The 18,736-nt window shown below is 56.9% G+C and overlaps 1 protein-coding gene across 3 annotated transcripts in view; it reads left to right on the top strand.

Moving 5' to 3' along the window:
• KIFC3 (kinesin family member C3) overlaps positions 1-17,720 on the top strand; it is a 38,775-nt gene extending 21,055 nt beyond the window's left edge. For 2 of the 3 annotated variants that reach the window (XM_008574906.1, XM_008574899.1), the window contains 10 exons: positions 8,800-8,911; positions 10,130-10,311; positions 11,230-11,334; positions 13,388-13,518; positions 14,050-14,173; positions 14,436-14,565; positions 14,652-14,881; positions 15,613-15,747; positions 16,207-16,315; positions 17,025-17,720. In XM_008574906.1, coding sequence (XP_008573128.1) covers positions 8,800-8,911; positions 10,130-10,311; positions 11,230-11,334; positions 13,388-13,518; positions 14,050-14,173; positions 14,436-14,565; positions 14,652-14,881; positions 15,613-15,747; positions 16,207-16,315; positions 17,025-17,050 — 1,284 coding nt within the window. In that variant the 3' untranslated portion in view covers positions 17,051-17,720. Of the gene's footprint in view, positions 1-4,658; positions 4,842-4,952; positions 5,193-5,947; positions 6,122-6,675; positions 6,824-6,905; positions 7,037-8,799; positions 8,912-10,129; positions 10,312-11,229; positions 11,335-13,387; positions 13,519-14,049; positions 14,174-14,435; positions 14,566-14,651; positions 14,882-15,612; positions 15,748-16,206; positions 16,316-17,024 lie in introns of those variants that run through there. The other variant, XM_008574912.1, reaches the window with a different exon arrangement.
• The last annotated feature ends 1,016 nt before the right edge of the window (positions 17,721-18,736 follow it).

Here is an 18,736-nt window from a genome sequence, read left to right as displayed (position 1 = left end):
GCATACATTATACGAAGTTATACGATTTTTTTTTTTTTAAAGATGACCATAAGGGATCTTAACCCTTGACTTGGGGTTGTCAGCACCACGCTCACCCAGTGAGCTAACCGGCCATCCCTACGTGGGATCCGAACCCATGGCCTTGGTGTTATCAGCACCGCACTCTGCTGAGTGAGCCATGGGCTGGCCCTGAAATTGTTTTCTTAATTTCCTTTTAAGATTGCTCATTGTTAGCTGTAGAAACACAACTGAGTTTTTGTTTTGATTTTCTATCCTGCAACTTTGCTGAATTTTTTTATTAATTCTATTGGCCTGCTTTTAAACTCAAATTAATTGCCAACATTTAAATCTTAGTGAAGATTTGGACTTCCTTTTTGTCAAAATATTGGAAGATGTGGCACATCTGGACCAACATTCCCACATGGCACCCACTTCCTGGGGTTGAGTGGCAGCCCCCGCCTTTGGTGGGAGTGAGTGTCCTACAGTGCACCCCGGCCCCACCCCCCCACCTCACATTCTGCTTACCCACCTGCCCCACAGAGCCTGCTCTGCCCGGGCCCTCTTGCATTCAACATTCTTCCTATGTGTATTTACCGAGCACCTACTATGTGCCAAGCACTGTTCTAAGCACTGGTAGTACAGCGCTGACCACAACAGACAAACGCCTCTTGCATTCAACATTCTTCCTATGTGTATTTACCGAGCACCTACTATGTGCCAAGCACTATTCTAAGCACTGGTAGTACAGCACTAACCACAACAGACAAACATCCCTGCCTTCCCAGACCTTTCATTCCAGTCATGTGCTAGGTCCTGTTCTAAGCAGTTCACATGTATCATCTCATTTAATCTCCAAGACAACTTTGATGAAGTAGCCTCATTATACAGATGTGGAAATCGAGAAGCACAGAGAAGTTGAGAGACTTGTCCAAGGTTGCCCACTGGGCTAGGTGATGTCTGGCTTGAGAATCCATGTTCTCAGTGGCTATTACTGCCCCTCAGTTGCAGAAGGACCTGGATTTGAAGACTTGGCAGTGGAGGCAGGGCAGTGTGGACAGGGCCAGACAGGACAGGTTGTTGGTGGTCGTATAGCCAGGATCTGGCTGCCTGGGAAGAAGATGTGCTGAGGGCAGAATGGGGAGGGGGACTCCAAAGGGGGTGCTCCCTGGGGCCACCCTGCTGGCTGCTGGGCTTTCCTTGAGGCCCTGTGAGTCCCAGGCCCTTGCGCCTTCCCCACACAGCAGTACTTCGGCCTTGCCTTTGGGAGAGCCCTCTTTTCCTCAGAAGACAGCTGATGGTCACGTTGGCCAGGCTTGGTAGGAAGCTGGGAGGTAACCAGCAGGTTGTCTGCCTTGATAAGAGGCCTCTCAGGAGCAGACAGCTGAGAAAACACAGACCTTGCAGGCCAGCCCCACCCTCTGCTGAGCCCACTCCCGCCCGTGTTGTATAAATGAGGGTTTGTGTCACGTCAGCAGAGGGGCCACAGCTCCTCTCCCCTTGTGCAGGGCAGGGCTGAGGCCCCCTGCACCAGGCCCATGACTCAGTTCCTCTGGCGGATGAGGAGTGTAGGCAGGGAGGGGTGTGGCATGAGCCAGCCTGGTCCCCTCCTCAACTCTGGGTTGACATCCTTGCTGCGCTGGGGTCATCTCTGGGCCTGGCTGGAGCCTGCTTTCTCCTTTGTCCTGGCTCTTTGGCTCAGGATTGTGCATGCTGCCCCTTTGCTGTTATTTCAATCATTTATTGAGCACCTACTGTGTGCTGGTCCCATGCTGGAGCTTGTGGCCCTCCCTCTGAGGCTTATAGACCCAGACAGCCATTGCTGGCTCAGAGCTGTGGTGTGTGTGAAGGGTCTTTCGTGTCTCCCTTGCCAAAGGTCCTGCTCTCTGGTCATGGTCACTCTCGGCTCTCACTGCCCCAGGCCCTGTCTCCTGTCTGGTTTCTCCAGGTGGCTCCATTTGTCTCTGACTTCTTGCCTGTTTTCTGGAACTTTGAGAAACCTGCCTGCTCTGCCCTCAAGTCCAGGAGAAAACTGGTGTCTTCCCCCAAGCCCTCCTGAAGCAGACCCCTCCTGGTGGAGGGCAAGGGTCCTCTCCTGGGCAGCAAGTTGTTCTTTCCTGGCCTCAGATAGAGCTGGCCTTCTGGGTCCCTGTCACCACTAGCCAGGGAGTGTTTAGCAATTTGTACCTGACCAACTGTCAGCCACCTTGGCCCGGGCACCCTGCAGTGTCCGTCTGTTGCGTCTCACTGCCTCCCCCTGCTCTGCCACCTGCTGTCTGTGACAAGCCCCGAGATGACTTAATGTCTGACATTAAAGACCAAAGGGGTCTTTTACAGCCCCTTCCTTAACTTGCCCCCTCCCCACACCCCCAGCCTGCCCTATTACAGCCACCTCCTTCTGGGAGCCCCTCGGAGATTCCAGACAGAGCCCGGGAGCACCCAGGTTCCCATTGTGATGCAAGAAGGAAACAGGAGCCTGGGCTGCAGGCAGGTGGCAGGTGGGCGTCCCAACCCCCAGCAAACACTGGAAATCCCCTCTCACCATATTGGGGTCGAGTGTCCGGCAGCAGCGTTGGAGATAGTGAAGGTCAGAGCACACCGAGCCCTGAGCCCTGTGCCGAGGCAGCAGCCTGTCTGGGGAGGGAAGTGGGATGGGGTCCCTGGCCTTTTCAAAAGGAAGTAGACCCACTGTTGAGGGTGCATATTCTTCAAGGCTTAAAAATTACTGAAAAACATAAAGAATTTGTCTACTATAATTCTACAGCCCAGAGACCTGCACTTTTTTATATTGTACACGCAATTTTTTTCTCCAGATTTTTCTTTGACTTACTATACTGATCAGCCTTTCCCCATGTCATTTAAAACTCTTGATAAACATAATTGTAGTGGTTACATAATAGTCACACACATACACACACACACCATCATTTACCTAACTGTCCCCAAATGGAGGGTATTCAGGTTATTCCCAATTTCATGACTAAGGAATGAGAGGCTGCCCTGTGTGAACTATCCCTAACTCCCTCCTCTAGGTCCAAAAGAAATGAGCCCTCCTTACACCAGGCCATTAGGAATGGAACGGAAGTATTGGTAGTGGGCAGAGAAGGGGCACTGCTTTGTCTCCCTGCCTGGTTCATGGCCCAGTGTATTGCCAGGAAGGACCATGCTGGTGGAGGTGGTAGCAGAGGTGACCTACTCAGGCCCAGACTTTGGGTCACCTGCTTGCCTACCAGGAGGCCTTGGGCAGCCTGCTTGGGCTTCCCGGCCCCTCGGCTGGGTCTTGTGTCTCAGAATACCCCTCCCCACCATAAGCAAACAATGCTGGCTTCACTGGCCTTTGTCTCAGAGGTGTGGGGGATCCTATGACCCACTTCTTCCCTGCCCTGGTCAGCAGAGCAGAGCCTGACTATTGTGGTCCAGCCCTGGCCTGGCCCGGTCCATTCCCTGGCCACCGGCAGACCTGTCCACAGGCCAACTTGCCAGAAACCACTCAAAGTGGAAAATTCTGGGAGCTGGGCAAGGACATGTTGGGTTTGTAGGGTTTGTAGGGTTTGGAGTTTATATAATTTGGGGGCTTTTTTTTAAAGAAAGAGAACATAATATTATATATACAAAGGTAGGTACAGGCCCTCGGAAGGGGCCTGTGCCAGGGAGGGGTCCTGAGGGTCGGCTGCCTGAGTCTCCTGGTGAGCTGCTCCAGAGTGGGCCCAGAGTGGGTACCAGAGGTTACCTTGGTTGTACTTGTTCTCCAGACTTCCCTGAATAAGGGGCCTGTGCCAGGGAGGGGTCCTGAGGGTCGGCTGCCTGAGTCTCCTGGTGAGCTGCTTCAGAGTGGGCCCAGAGTGGGTACCAGAGGTTACCTTGGTTGTACTTGTTCTCCAGACTTCCCTGAATAGCCCGGCCAGCTGGTCCTGCAGTGGGAGAGGGGCTGAAAGCTGTCAGCACCGGGCTGGGTGCATAAGGCCATAGGGTCTGGGGGCCTTGACAAGCCATGTGGGCTTCCCTGGTGCCCGGCAAGAGGCCTGGGCATGGGCTGGAGGTGTGGACCAAGGCTCATCGTGTCCCTGGCTTTGTGCCGGCAGGTGGAAAATCTGAAGGAGAAACTCATTAGCCAGGCCCAGGAAGTGAGCCGACTTCGATCGGAGCTGGTGAGGCTCGACAGTGACATCCTTTGGTGGGGTCGGGGGGCCGGCCTGGCCCTGTGCAGATGTCCCTGAGCCCTCCTGTCCCAGCCAAGCAGGGGCTGTATCCTGGCCGAGCAGATCACCGCTCTGTCTCACAAACGCGCCAGAGTACTCATCACCACCCGCTCGTACCCGCAGAGGCCATGTGACTCCTGGGGGGAGGTTCATTCATAGCTGACATAAAACAGGAGTGTGAACTCTGTGTATAAAAACGGCTTTTTCTTGTTACTTTCACACTCAGGAAAATAGAATGAGGGGTGGGGGGAAGGCAGGTCCTGCTTTACACCCCTCTCGCTGTCCTGCTCTCCTCTGTCCTGCTCTCCATTTCTCTCCTTCTCTCTTCTCTCTCCCTTGCTCACCTTTCCTTTTCTTTTCCTCCCTCTCTCCCTCTTTCCCCTCACCTCTCCTCTTCTCTCCCATGCCCTGCACTCTCTCTGCCTGCCCCTCTTCCTTTTACTCCCCATCTGCCCTTGCCATATGTGTCCCCTTATCCCTGGCTCTCCGCAGGGGGGCACTGACTTGGAGAAGCACCGGGACCTGCTGATGGTGGAGAATGAGCGACTGAGGCAGGAGATGCGGCGCTGCGAGGCCGAGCTGCAGGAGCTGCAGGAGCTGCAGGCAAAGCCTGCCACCCCCTGCCCAGGCTGTGAGCACAGCCAGGTGAGCCGGGCCTGGAGGGCTTGGCTCCCAACAGTGACCCCCGTTCCTGACAGTGACCCCTGCCCGTCTTTCTGCCTCCCGCTCATCCTTGTGCCTCCCAACCATCTGCAGGAGAGCGCCCAGCTCCGCAACAGGCTGTCACAGCTGCAGCTGGAGGTGGCGGAGAACAAAGGCATGCTGTCAGAGCTGAACCTGGAGGTGCAGCAGAAGACCGACCGGCTGGCTGAGGTGGAGCTGCGGCTCAAGGACTGCCTGGCTGAGAAGGCACAGGAGGAGGAGCGGCTCAGCCGGCGCCTGCGTGACAGTCACGAGACCATCGCCAGCCTGCGGGCCCAGTCACCGCCCGTCAAGGTGAGCGACAGGTCAGGCGGCTGCGGGCAGCACCCTGGGTGAGCCTGACATGTGCCTCAGCCCTTGGCCTCTGGCACCTAGGGCAGGACCGGCATGGAACGGAGGCTTGTCTTGGTGCATAAATAGGGGTTAGTGGTTGAAAGATCATTCCAGTTCCACGCTCGGTCTTGCCCTTTCCCTTCCTGCTGTCCAGGGCCAGCACAGAGAAGGGATGCAGTGATCAGTGCTGAGGCACCCACTGCATGCCTGGCACAGATGTGATGTAGCCCCTAGATTCTGCCCTTGTCTTTTTCCCTTCTTGTCGGTTCTGTGCCCATGCTGGGCCACAGCCAGGCTCACAGTAGGCTCTCATTAAGATGAGAAGATTCCAGGATGCCCTGCAGCATTCTGGAATGCTAGGACCTCAAGGCTCCTCTAGTTTTTTCTGGAGGCTCTTAGTGGGATGTTCCTGAGGGTCCCCTCCAATAGCCAGTTGTGTCTTAGGGCCCCAGTGAGGTCACGCCCTCTTTTTCCCTTCTTGTCGGTTCTGTGCCCATGCTGGGCCACAGCCAGGCTCACAGTAGGCTGTCATTAAGATGAGAAGATTCCAGGAGGCCCTGCAGCATTCTGGAATGCTAGGACCTCAAGGCTCCTCTAGTTTTTTCTGGAGGCTCTTAGTGGGATGTTCCTGAGGGTCCCCTCCGATGGCCAGCTGTGTCTTAGGGCCCCAGTGAGGTCACGCCGCTCCATGTGCCCATCCCTCCCTTACCTTGTAGTATATCATCAAGACAGTGGAGGTGGAGTCGTCTAAGACCAAGCAGGCCCTCAGTGAGTGCCAGGCCCGGAACCAGCACCTGCAGGAGCAGGTAGCCATGCAGAGGCAGGTGCTGAAGGAGATGGAGCAGCAGCTGCAGAGCTCACATCAGCTGACCGCACAGCTCCGGGCACAGGTACGCAGGCCATTGGGGTGCATGCCAGGAGGAAGCCAGAGGCAGGCCTTCACACAGTGCAGCAGTTAAGCATTTGGACCCGACAGACCTGGGGCCCACTCACTTCTCTCCCGCTGGCCATATGACCAAGGGCAAGTTTTGTCTAACTCTCTGTTTTCTCATCTGTGACATGACCTGGCCACAGAACCCACTTCGCAGTGGGCACTCAGGGACATGATCACAGAGGCTCTTCACCTAGGCCCAGCACACAGTGCTCAGTAGGCACTGCTGCTCCTCTTGATATGATCACACAAATGCTCACCTGGGGGGCATGTGGCTTGTGTACCTCTATGTACCAGGACCGAGTTGGTGCTGGGGCTAATGCAGAGAGGTAGTAGCTGCACAGAGCTCACAGCCCTGTGGGGAGAGAAAGCGAAACCCATTCCACCTCTACTCCGTGTGTGTGTTCATGTGTTCACGTGTGTGCGGGGTGAGGGGCGGGGCTTCCTTCCTAGTACCTGCCTTCCCCCTCCCATGCCCCATGGCCCTGAGCCTTCTCCTGGCCTGGCCACCAGATTGCCATGTATGAGTCAGAGCTGGAGCGGGCACACGGGCAGATGCTGGAGGAGATGCAGTCATTGGAGGAGGACAAGAACCGGGCCATTGAGGAGGCCTTTGCCAGAGCCCAGGTGGAGATGAAGGCCGTGCACGAGAACCTGGCAGGTGAGTCAACTGGCTGGGCCCTGGCTGCCCCATGCCACAGCCCCTCACACCCACCCACCTCACACCCCTCATGTCTCCACAGGTGTCCGGACCAACCTGTTGACGCTGCAGCCAGCGCTGCGGACCCTCACCAACGACTACAATGGGCTCAAGCGACAGGTGCGCGGCTTCCCCCTCCTACTGCAGGAGGCCCTCAGGAGCGTCAAGGCTGAGGTGAGTGGGTGGGCTGGGGTGGGGAGTGCAGGCTGTGGGGTGGGGGTGGGGCTGGGGCTGGAGACAGGCCCTGGAGCCCTTGGGCAGACACAGCATCCACCCAGGGGCTCTCTCCCAAAACTCAGACAAGACCCCCAGACAACAGCTACCCTCCCCTGCCCCCACTGCTGCCTTCACAGGCCCTGTTTAATAATAGACTGGTTGGGTGCAGGTATTTGGGTATTTGTCTTACTATGATTCTTTTTTTTTTTAAAGATGACCGGTAAGGGGATATTAACCCTTGACTTGGTGGTGTCAGCACCACACTCTCCCAAGTGAGTCATGGGCCGGCCCTTACTATGATTCTTTAAATCAAACATATATCCCATACATATATCCTTATACATGTTAGATTTAATTTAATTTTTTAAAGCTGTACTTGTACAGTATAAGAAGAGCCAACGTCTCTTAAATACCTCCTACATGCTGAACCTTTTATAGCCATTGGCTCTTTGAATTTGTGTGACAGTTCTGCACAGACTAATATATTTTGGGAATAGAAAATAGTTCTCCTTTATTTTTTTATTTATTTTTATTTATTTATTTATTTATTTTATTTTTTTAGTCTTTTTGTCTTTTTCCGTGTCCGGCAACAGATCGCAACCCTCAGTGTTGCTCCCGTACCGGACCGGGGACCGGCAACGGGATCGCAACCCTCAGTGTTGCCCCCGCGCCTCGCTCAGCCAGTGAGCGGGAACCGGTCTGTATGTGGGATCCGAACCCTTGGGCCGGAGCGCCGCCGCGCTTCCCAAGCGGCGCACTTATCCAGTGCGCCACCGGGCCGGCCCAAAATAGTTCTCCTTTAAAAAAATTATATCAATAATACATGTACATGGTGAAAATTCAAATCCTGCAGAACAGCATACGTGAAAAGGAAGGCCTCTCGGCCACCCTACTCCACTCCCCTAAGGTGGTGTGTCTCCCAGCATTTCTGCCCAGGGTGTTCTGAGCACAATTAAGCCTCCTGGTGTATATATGTGAGTATATACACTTTTATCCAAGAAAGGGGAACATTCTGTATGTGTAGTTTTTTGGTTTTTTTTTTTGTCTTTTTTCGTGTCCGGCAACGGATCGCAACCCTCAGTGTCACGCCCGTACCAGACCGGGACCAGCAACGGGATCGCAACCCTTGGCGTTGCTCCCGCACCTCGCTCAGCCAGTGAGCGGGAACTGGTCTGTATGTGGGATCCGAACCCTCGGCGGGAGCGCCGCCGCACTCCCAAGCGGCTCACTGTAGCAGTGCGCCACCGGGCCGGCCCTGTATGTGTAGTTTTGCCTCTTGCTTTTTTACTCCCTATCAAATGGAACTTGGAGATCTTTACCTACCATCTAATAGATTCATGAGTATCATGGTGTTATCCCCATTTTACAGATGAGAAAATTGAGGCTCAAAGACGTTGAGCCAATTATCTCAGTGCCTACTCAGCTCCTCAGGGGTAGAACCGAAATCTGAGTCCAGCCGAATCATGTTGTAGTCGAGCAGTAGTGCTGGGGAGTGAAGCCTGAGTCCTGACTGTTTGCAGGGTAACCTTGAACTACTGGCATGGCCTCTCTGGGGTTCAGTTTCTTCAGCTGTAAAATGGGAATGGTACCTATCCAGAGGGGTTATTGAAAAATCTGACATGTGACAGCTCCTGTCAAGTGCCCAGCCCAGGTTGGGAGACGGTGAGCACCCTGTCAGGCTGAAGGAGCTGGGCCCTGACAGCTTGTGCATCCACCACCAGATCGGCCAGGCCATCGAGGAGGTCAACAGCAGCAACCAGGAGCTGCTGCGCAAGTACCGTCGGGAGCTGCAACTGCGCAAGAAGTGCCACAACGAGCTCGTGCGGCTGAAAGGTGACTGTCATGCAGGCTGAGGATGGGTGCTGGTATAGAGGTTCTTGACCTGGCTTGGCAGTCATCTTTGGAGCTGAGACCTGTCATTAAAGAGCTATTACAATCCTGTCTTTGTAGATAAGGAAACAGAAGCACAGAGAATTCAGGGAACTTGCTCAAAATCATGTGGCTAGCAAATGTTCCACCTTGGATCTGAACTTGGATGTATCTAGCTCTGAAGCCCCCACCATCAATTCCCATGACAGGTTGCTCCCCAGGCCCTTGGTGGCTGAAGGGTGTGGTATTGAAGCACTGGGTGGTGGGTGGCTGGAATGGCACTTGTTCTGACCTAGGGCCCGGTCAAGGTTGAGACACCAGCATCCACTGTACAGAAGTCTAGGGAGCACCTGCTCTGTGCCAGGTGCTATTCCAGACACTGAGGATATGGCTGTGGCCTTACAGACACTGCCCTCACAGTGCTCACTTTAGCTGGGAGAAGGGATAGTGACTGCTAATCACCTAGAGAACCCTCACATTGCCCCCATTACCAGGGCTGGGCAGGCCCCGAGAGTCCCTAGGTATGGGACAGACAAGGGTGTGGTGGCCTTCCGAGAGCTGGCAAAGCTAGAGCTGAGACCTGGACTGTGAGCTGGAGTGGACAGGTGAAGAGGGAGGGAAGGTGGGGCTGGCTGTGGGGGGCGTTTTCTCTTCATTCTAGGAGCATGGGGATCCCACTGAAGGACTGGAAATAAGGGGGGTGGCATGATCAGCTCATGCCACCAAACACCCCTGTGGCTGCCTCATTGTCTGTGCTCATTAGATGTGCTGCCAGTTGTCCACCTGCTCTCTGGTCCTTTTTGCCCATCTGATTCCCAAGCCCTGTCCTGGCATTCACAGTGCCATTGTACAATGATAGAACAAGCCTCTCAATGTACAGATGAGATAAAGAGAAAGTCCATATTGGTGTCTCACCCAGACTGGATGCAGTGCCCGAGCTCCACAACTGACCTTTCCTCCCCATCCCCAAGGCAAAGCTCCCACCCTCAACTGGTCTGCTCAGGAAGAAAATGTACTAAGTGAATTCATACTATAGTGTGAATGACTGATAACAGCTTGCCCTGGGGGAATCTGCTTAAAAAGGCAGGGGACTCCTGGGCCACAAGTCTGCTCAGGACACTAGTGGAGGCAGTTTGGTCTTGTCCTGGCTTGGGCCCATGTCTCTATCCCTAATCAATCCAGGGAACATCCGGGTAATCGCTCGGGTCCGGCCAGTCACCAAAGAGGATGGGGAAGGACCTGAGGCAACCAATGCTGTGACCTTTGATTCTGATGATGACTCCATCATCCACCTGCTGCACAAGGGCAAACCTGTATCCTTCGAGCTGGACAAAGTCTTCTCCCCCCAGGCCTCACAGCAGGATGTGAGTGTGGCCGTGTCAGGGAGGGCATCGGCAGGGAAAGGGAGAGGAATGGAGAGAGGGAGATGGCATGAGACAGAAAGAAGTGTAAGAGTGCAGGGACAGGATTGAGAAGCATGGGACCAGGAGAGCGTGGGAGTTGCTAGGAGGGAAGCCTCAGCTAGGAAGGAGAGATCCAGGCACAGCCCATCCCAGCAGCAGCTTGGCTGTGGCCCCGCCCATGCACATGGCCCTGCCCACCTACGTGGCTCCTCCTACCCTCCCACTCCCACCTGCCCACATGGCCCCACCTACCCTTATAGCCCTGTGCAGCTACTTGGCCCTGGCTGGCCTCCAGGCAGGCCTCTCCAGCCAGGAGCACCCTACTGTATCAGCCCCATGGGTCTTCCTATGGACACCCCCACCACCCTTGCCCGCAGGGCTGAGCCTCAGTGTGTGAGAAACATGTGGTCTCAGCATCCTGCCCAGGGCCAGCCATCTCTGCCCAGGACCAACCTTCCAGGGCTGTCTTGCCTGGCCCCTTTGTTCCCATATCTGGCATCACCCTTATCCCTATCCTCTGTCCACTGGCAGGCAGGCCCAAGCCAGAGGAGGTGCCAGGCACATGCCGGCCTCTGCCTTCCTTTGCCAAGCACCCCTGGAGGGCAGGAGGGCTCCTTGGCCCCTATGCTGGAGTTGGCAGGCAGTACTCCCTGTCCTGTCCTCCCTTCAGTCTGGGCAGCCAGGTTGCCCATGGATGTCCAACGAGAATGCCTTGTTAGACATGAATCCCATCAGCAAGCCAGTTGACCACAGTAACATGTGCTGTGTTATTGCTGAAGGAGAGTGTGGTCAGGAGAGGTGGTTGGATTTGGAACTGGTCGGGGCCCTGGTCCCAGTGGCTGTGGAAGCTCCCCACCCTCCATCCCATGTCCCTCCCAGGTGTTCCAGGAGGTGCAGGCGCTGATCACCTCCTGCATCGACGGCTTCAACGTCTGCATCTTCGCCTATGGCCAAACGGGTGCCGGCAAGACATACACCATGGAGGTGGGTGCCCACGGGGCAGGGGTTCAGAGGGTGAAGACCACTCCCTTGCTGCTGCTGGGGCTCCCCTCACTGGTCTCAGGGTTTTCTGCAGTGCATATTTTGCCTCATTTGGTCCTCACAACCACCCCAGGAGCAGAGACTGTGGTTGCCTGTATTAGTCCCGAGGCACCAGGCCTGAAGAGGGGGCGCGTTTCCCAAGAGCACTTTCCATGGTCCCAGCAGGACTGGGGGAGGGGCAGCACACTGTCATCAGAGGGATCTCAGCCTGGGGTCAGAGTCCAGGGCAGGCCCCAGTGTCGTCTCTCAGGATAGGGCTTTCATTTCACCCACATGCATTCACTGAGCTTTCCCTGCTTATGGCTGCCTCATGCTGGACCAGGGGGATACCCAGATGAATGAGATGGGGTCTCGGCCCTCAAGGAGATCCCGGGGCAGCAGGAGAGACCAGGCACAGGAAGGCTGTCGTGGGGAGCCTAGCTCTTACCTGTGGCTCCTAGGTCCAGGGCAGGGTTTCATCCCCCTGCTATGGCCAGCCCCCTCCGTGGGCTGTGGCGGGGAGCAGGAGCAGGTGGCATGGGCCGGGAAGAGGGCACTGAGCTGAGGTGGGATCTCGGCTGCAGATAGAAGTGGAAAACTGGTCCAGGGGGGTGCCCTTGGTTTGTCAGTATTTCCTGGCTCTTGAGGGGAATTCCCCAGGTAGGGGAGGCGGGCCGGTGTCGAGGTGTCAGGGCAAGGGGAATGAGAGGGCTGGACAGGCCCTGCTGGTCAGGCCATTAGGCACCTTCTGGGGAGCCTGCCATGGCGGCCCTCTCTCCCCCAATCTGTTTTTAAAATTTTATTATTATTACTATTATTATTTTGGCGGCTGCCCAGTATGGGGATCCAAACCCTTGACCTTAGTGTTATAACATGGCTCTCTAATCAACTGATCGTTAACCGGCCAGCCTTCTCTCCCAGTCTGGACACTGCCATTCCCTCAATTCTGGGATTGGCAAGATTGGTTAGTGGGGGGCAGGCCAGGCAAGGTGGGGAGGATGAAGGGACTGGGGTCTCAGCCCTGTCCTAGGGTTGCTTAGAGTTGAGGTGACCACCAGGAGCATGTGTCCTCCAAGCCTGTCTGCTGCGGCCTGAGGTGTATTGGGCACTGTGCCAGGCACTGGGCACAGCTGTGGCTGAAAGAGTCTGCCCCCACGGAGCCAATCTGGCAGTGGGGGAGACAGCAGTGAAGACAAAATTAGTCCGTATGCGCCCTGTCAGCTGCCAGGGAGAAAGATAAAGCCAGAGATGAGGAACTAACAGTGAAGGAGACACAGGGGTGCGGGGGCTCCGGGGAAAACCTCCCTAAGGAGGCGGCATTGGAGCAGACCCCCGGCGGAGGTGACAGAGCCAGCCATAGCTGTCTGGGGAGCGCACTCCAGGCAGAGGGAACCGTAGGGCTGAGACCAAGAGCTAGGAGCATGCCGGCTGCACTTGAGCCCTGGCAAGCAGGCCCCTGTGGCAGGAGTGGAGGGGTGGTGGGAGGAGCCATCAGAGGGAAGCCAGGGCTAGACTTCTGAGGTCCTCCACAAGGGTCCAGATGGGGACTCCAGATTTCCTTCTAGAAAGGCGTGCCAGCCCATCTGGCCCCAGGGCACTTTCCTGCTCTGCCTGTGCCTAGCCTCTACCACCCACAGAGCCCTGCTCATAGCCTCCCTGACATTGAGTCCCCCTCTGGGCAGTGGCAGGGAAATAATTCATCTCCAGTGCCCACTCTCAGGTGGCCCAGCAGGGCCAGGTGGGCATCTGGCGCCCATATCAGGCCCTTCTCCTAGGCCTCTTTAAGTCTCAGGGCAGTCTTGGCAGGTGATGCCATTGTAAAAGTGGGGAAACTGAGGCCCAGGGAGGTGAAGTTGCTTGTAGCTGGTGGAAGGCATTATGGGGGACAGGCCAGCATGCAGGTGGGAGCTCCGGGCAGGGTGGCTCGCCTGTGAGGAATACCCATGGGGGTTGGGGGTGACAGACGCCATGTGAGGGGAGAGGTCTGGCACACTGTGGCCTCTCTTTCCACCCCCAGGGGACCCCTGAGAACCCTGGCATCAACCAGCGGGCCCTGCAGCTGCTGTTCTCTGAGGTGCAGGAGAAGGCATCCGACTGGGAGTACACCATCACCGTCAGCGCAGCAGAGATCTACAACGAGGCCCTCAGGTGGGAGGCCTGGGGCATGGAGACCAGGCCTCAGGCCTCAGGGGCAGTGCTGGAGCCTTGAGGGATGGAAAGTGGGGTTATTTCGAGGGAGTCTAGGGACCGACTATAAGTCCTGACTCAGCCCAGGGGAGTTGGGTAGTCCCAGGGGGTTGAGTGTTCCTAAGGGTAGGAGGGGCTCTCTGAGCCTGCCTGGGAGGCCCAGACCCAGGAGCCTTTTCCCCTCCCTGTGGGCTGTACCAGGTGCTGGTAAGTGAGAGTAGGAGGTGGGGCTGGTCCACAGGGGCCCAGTGCATTGGGCAGAGGCAGGTGCAGCACCACTCACAGGACTTCTGGGGGACAGTCAGGCCTCCACCTCTTCAGCTGAGTGCAGGAGAGGAGCTAGAGGAGGAGAGACAGATTTAGCCCAAAGATTGGAGAAGGCTTCTTAAAGGTGTGATGGATTGAGGGAACATTCCAGGCTGGGGGCCGGGTGCAGGGCAAGCAGAGGCTGGAAGTGGGAGGAGGGAATGACTGTCCCACCTGCCCCTCCAGGGACCTGCTGGGGAAAGAGCCTCAGGAGAAGCTGGAGATCCGGCTGTGCCCAGACGGCAGTGGGCAGCTCTACGTGCCAGGGCTGACCGAGTTCCAAGTGCGGAGTGTGGATGACATCAACAAGGTGTGGGGCCACAGGGGAAGGGGCTGGGGCTGCTGGGGGACTCCCAACCCCAAGCAGAGCTGCTCTGGAGCGGGTCAGACCGGGTGCGATTGCAGCTCCTGCCATGTCCTGAGTGTGCAACCTCAGGCAAGTCCCCACGCCTCTCTGGGCCTCAGTTTCCTCATCTAAAACAGAGAGTGACGCTACCCCTCACAGAGTGCTCAGAGGGACAGGATGATTCCGAAGACTTCACTCTAAACCTTGCCCACCTGCGCACCCACAGGTGTTTGAATTTGGCCACACCAACCGCACGACCGAGTTCACCAACCTGAACGAGCACAGTTCCCGCTCGCACGCCCTGCTCATTGTGACGGTGCGCGGCGTGGACGGCAGCACGGGCCTCCGCACCACGGGTGAGTGAAGGTGACAGGCGCCTGGCCTGAGGACCCTTGGGGTACCTGCTGGGGCAGCCTTGATCTGCCTGGTGCCCTCCCTGCAGGGAAGCTGAACCTGGTGGACCTGGCTGGCTCAGAGCGCGTGGGCAAGTCAGGGGCCGAGGGCAACCGCCTGCGGGAGGCGCAGCACATCAACAAGTCACTGTCAGCCTTGGGGGATGTCATTGCTGCTCTGCGTTCCCGCCAGGGCCATGTGCCCTTCCGCAACTCCAAGCTCACCTACCTGCTGCAGGACTCACTTAGTGGTGACAGCAAGACCCTCATGGTGGTACAGGTGAGGGTCCTAGGTGGTGAGGTAGCACGGAGATCCAGGAACCCCAGGCGTTGCTCGGAAGGGACCCTTGTCTTAGTAGCTCCATAGTCAGTGACATGTGCCCCCCTGATCCCCTACCCAGACCTGGCCACATGCTCCCTGTAGACCTCACAAGCCCCTCCTCTATACCTATGACTGTGGGTACAGGTGAGGGTCCTAGGTGGTGAGGTAGCACGGAGATCCAGGAACCCCAGGCGTTGCTGGGAAGGGACCCTTGTCTTAGCAGCTCCATAGTCAGTGACATGTGCCCCCCTGATCCCCTACCCAGACCTGGCCACATGCTCCCTGTAGACCTCACAAGCCCCTCCTCTATACCTGTGACTGTGCCATTTCTGCCACTTTGTGGTGTTATCAGCATCGCACTCTCCTGAGTGAGCCACGGGCCAGCCCCATTTCTGCCACTTTGATTACCCTCTGGCTTCTCTATTCTCCAGGAAACCTAGAGTCCCCTGGCTGTGAGCTCCCTCTGGTGACCATGCTGCCCCTTCCAGTTTGTGGAGGCTTGGGTGTGAAGTGAGCTCTTATGTCCCCTAGGTGTCCCCCGTGGAGAAGAACACCAGTGAGACGCTCTATTCCCTCAAGTTTGCTGAGAGGGTGCGCTCTGTGCCTGGCTGTGAGCTCCCTCTGGTGACCATGCTGCCCCTTCCAGTTTGTGGAGGCTTGGGTGTAAAGTGAGCTCTTATGTCCCCTAGGTGTCCCCCGTGGAGAAGAACACCAGTGAGACGCTCTATTCCCTCAAGTTTGCTGAGAGGGTGCGCTCTGTGGAACTGGGTCCTGGGTCACGCCGGGCAGAGCTTGGGTCCTGGTCAAGCCAGGAGCATCTAGAGGTACAGGGATGGCCACAGGCCTGTCCTAAACTGGTACTGGGTCAGAGACTTCTGGGTCATGGGTAGGAGGGAGGGCTGGGAGCAGGGACAGCCTGGAGTATTGGGGAAGGAGAAGCTACCTGAGGGACCCAGAGCCAGAACTTGAACCCAAACCCAGTAGCCTCTTTAGTCCAAGTATTATTCTTGTCCTCAGATGTACCTGTGTGTGTGTGGTGGTGGCTGGGGCGGGAGGTGGTCAGCTGGTTGAGTGTGGTTTGCAGGCCTTGCACCCAGCAGGTGCTCAGCAGTAACTTTTTACACATATTTTCTCTAATTCTTGCAATAACTCCATGAGGCGGGCCCATTTTGCAGATGAGGACACTGAGTTTCAGGCGGCTAGGGAACGGGAATGGAGGGAAGCATGGGTGGGGGAGCCAGGGCAGCCACAGCCCCCCACCACCTTCCCTTCCCTGCTCACAGTGGGAGCCAGCTTGCCAGACACCACAGCCCACAGCACGTGCCCATTCAGCCCCCAGCTCTGGGACCAGTAGCCGCCCTGGCTCCATCCGGAGGAAGCTGCAGCCCTCAGGTGAGCCTGTAGGGAGTGGGCCTGGGGTGGGGGTCTTCACCATGGGACAATCAGAGCAATCAGGCTGCCCTTACTTGGATGGGCTTTTTCTTCTCTTCCTTTTAAAAAGTGTATATAACTTCTCCAGAACCTGTTTCACAACCTCCTGTGCCCCTAGGAAGTACTCAGCACAGACAGTGCTGTGTCCATTTTACAGATGGGAAATCTAAGGTCCCTGGAGAGGGTAGTGTAAGGAGGAGCCCAGCCCTCCAACCTCCTTGCTGGGGCAGATGATTCTCCAAGGGTGGGCTGGCTGGGCTCCAGCCACCTGCTTGGCCCCACTCACAGAAGGGACCGGCTAGTCCTTAAGTCCAAAGAGGCAGGGGCATCAGGGTCCTGTGGGGTCCTGGCCTGAGGCCAGCCCACCAGTGAGATGCCTGTCACTTTGATTTCAGCCTGACGGCTGGGGCTGCAGAGTCTCTAGGTGAGTGTGGGGCCAGTGGCCCAGGGCTATCTGCCTGCCACCCACCTGCCCACCTTGGGGTACAGGGCTGTGCTGGGGAGTTCAGCTGCTCAGGGCTGGGTTTGTCCTGCTGCTGCCTGCTTGTCTCTGTGCTTCTTCTGGGCTCCCTCCTGCTCTTGGCAGCTTCTGCCGTGGGCCGCTGGCCAGGGTGAATGGATGAGAAACTGGCGATCCCAGTGCTGATGAGCCCCCCTCCCCCACCTGCAGGGAAGTCTAGGCCGGTGCCTGTGTGATGGACGGGCCCACCGTGACAGGTCTGGAGCTGGGTCCCGAGGACTTGCTGGCCTGCTCCTGCTGCAGCGCTGGGACCCCAGGAGGCGAAGGCAAGAGTGGAGGCTCCTGTTCTGCCCTGTCTCTCCTCAGAGGGGAGAAACATGTTCAGAAGGAAACAGTGTCTCCTGGCTGTGGCTCTCTGGGTGCAGATAGCGTGGGCTGGAAGGGCAGGGATGGCCCACTCCTTCTGGCAGGCCTGGGCTTATCAAAGAGCTGGGCCCTCGTGGGGAGGGCAGGAGTGTGTGTGCAGGGCAGGGCAGCCCCTTCCTCCGTGGGTGGGCTGAGGAACCTCCAGGAAGGCGCAGGAACCATGGGAACTGGGGTGGTTGGTGGGCACTGAGGGTCTGCCCTGCCTGCCACTTTCCTCCAAGGAGGGGCCCCCGTAGCTGGGCGCGTATATAGTGTTCCCTGGTGTGCGTGGAGCACGGCCCTTCCTGGCCTTGGCTGGGCTGTATTTATGGCTGGCAGAGGAGGCCACGGGCAGGGGAGTCTGTTGCCCCCTGTCTGCCTGGCACCAGGTGCTCTCCTTGCCCACTGGCCTCTTCACGTTTTCTTCTCTCTGTATCCTATTTAAGAACTTTTGGAAGCTTAGCCATTTTTACTTATTAAAATAAAAGCCTTTTTACACAAGCGTGGTCTGAAAGAGTTGGTCTTGTGAGCCCCTCTCGGTGTGATCCTGGGGGGAAGGGCAGGGGCACGTTCTGCTGGCTCCACACTGCTGGCGGGTCACCCCGCAGCCCTCTGGGACCTGTCCTGAGTCAGTCAGGAACACACGTCCTGAACTGGGGGAGCCAGGGAGACAGTGCTTTTTCTTTTTGTGGTCGTCGTTACCCTTATGAGGTGCCTACTTTGTGCCCACGATAACTGACCCATGCAACAGAGGCATCACCTCCATGTTATAGATGGGAACTAAGGCCCATCAGAGGCTCGCCAAGACCACGGCCGGGGTTCCAGTCCTGCTGCCGGGTTCCACTGACCACCCTCCGCCCTGGCCTCTCCCCTCCTAAGTGAACTAGCTGAAAGTGAGCACTAGTCCCCTCCCAGTGCCTATAGGACCCCAACCACCAGTATAGGCCCCCTTCCCCTGGTCCCAACATGGGGGTTGTGCTGGCCTACACCTGGTCCCAGCCTTGGGGGAACCTGTGCAGGGGCTCAGTGGGGTCTTCCCTCCCTGACTGGGGCTGCACCTGATAGCTGCTGCCTTGGGAGCAGGGTGGGGCCCTCCTTTAGGAGTGACCATGGCGTCAGGAGGACTTGTTCTGGCCAGTCAGTACTGGGGGCTCCAGCAGCAGTGCGAACTATTCAGAGCCCTTGTCAGGAGATGTGGTAGCTGCCCTTCCAGTCCTGTCTCTGGAGGTCTTGGAGGATGGGAGAGGGTGCTGGGTGCTGGGCCAGCCTGGTGGCCAACCTGCAAGGCTGGGCTCCTTGCACCCTGCAGTGTACAGCTGTTGGGTCTGGGCATTGTCCGCTTGGAGGGTCCACAGGACAGCTGGGAGTGTGGCTGAGATGGGGGGACGGGCCACCCCTCACCTGTTTCTCCCAGCTAGGGGAAGGTGAAGGGGAGGGTGGGTTCCTGCCTCCCCTGCCTTCCCCAGATTAAGTCTGAACTGGCCCCTTTCCTGGAAGGTCTGTCACTCTGCTGCCCC

Source organism: Galeopterus variegatus, unplaced genomic scaffold, assembly GCF_000696425.1.
Source record: "Galeopterus variegatus unplaced genomic scaffold, G_variegatus-3.0.2 Scaffold58, whole genome shotgun sequence".
Lineage (NCBI taxonomy): Eukaryota > Metazoa > Chordata > Mammalia > Dermoptera > Cynocephalidae > Galeopterus > Galeopterus variegatus.
The sequence above is the reverse complement of the archived record's forward strand: the minus strand, read 5'-3'. Positions and strand labels throughout refer to the sequence as shown.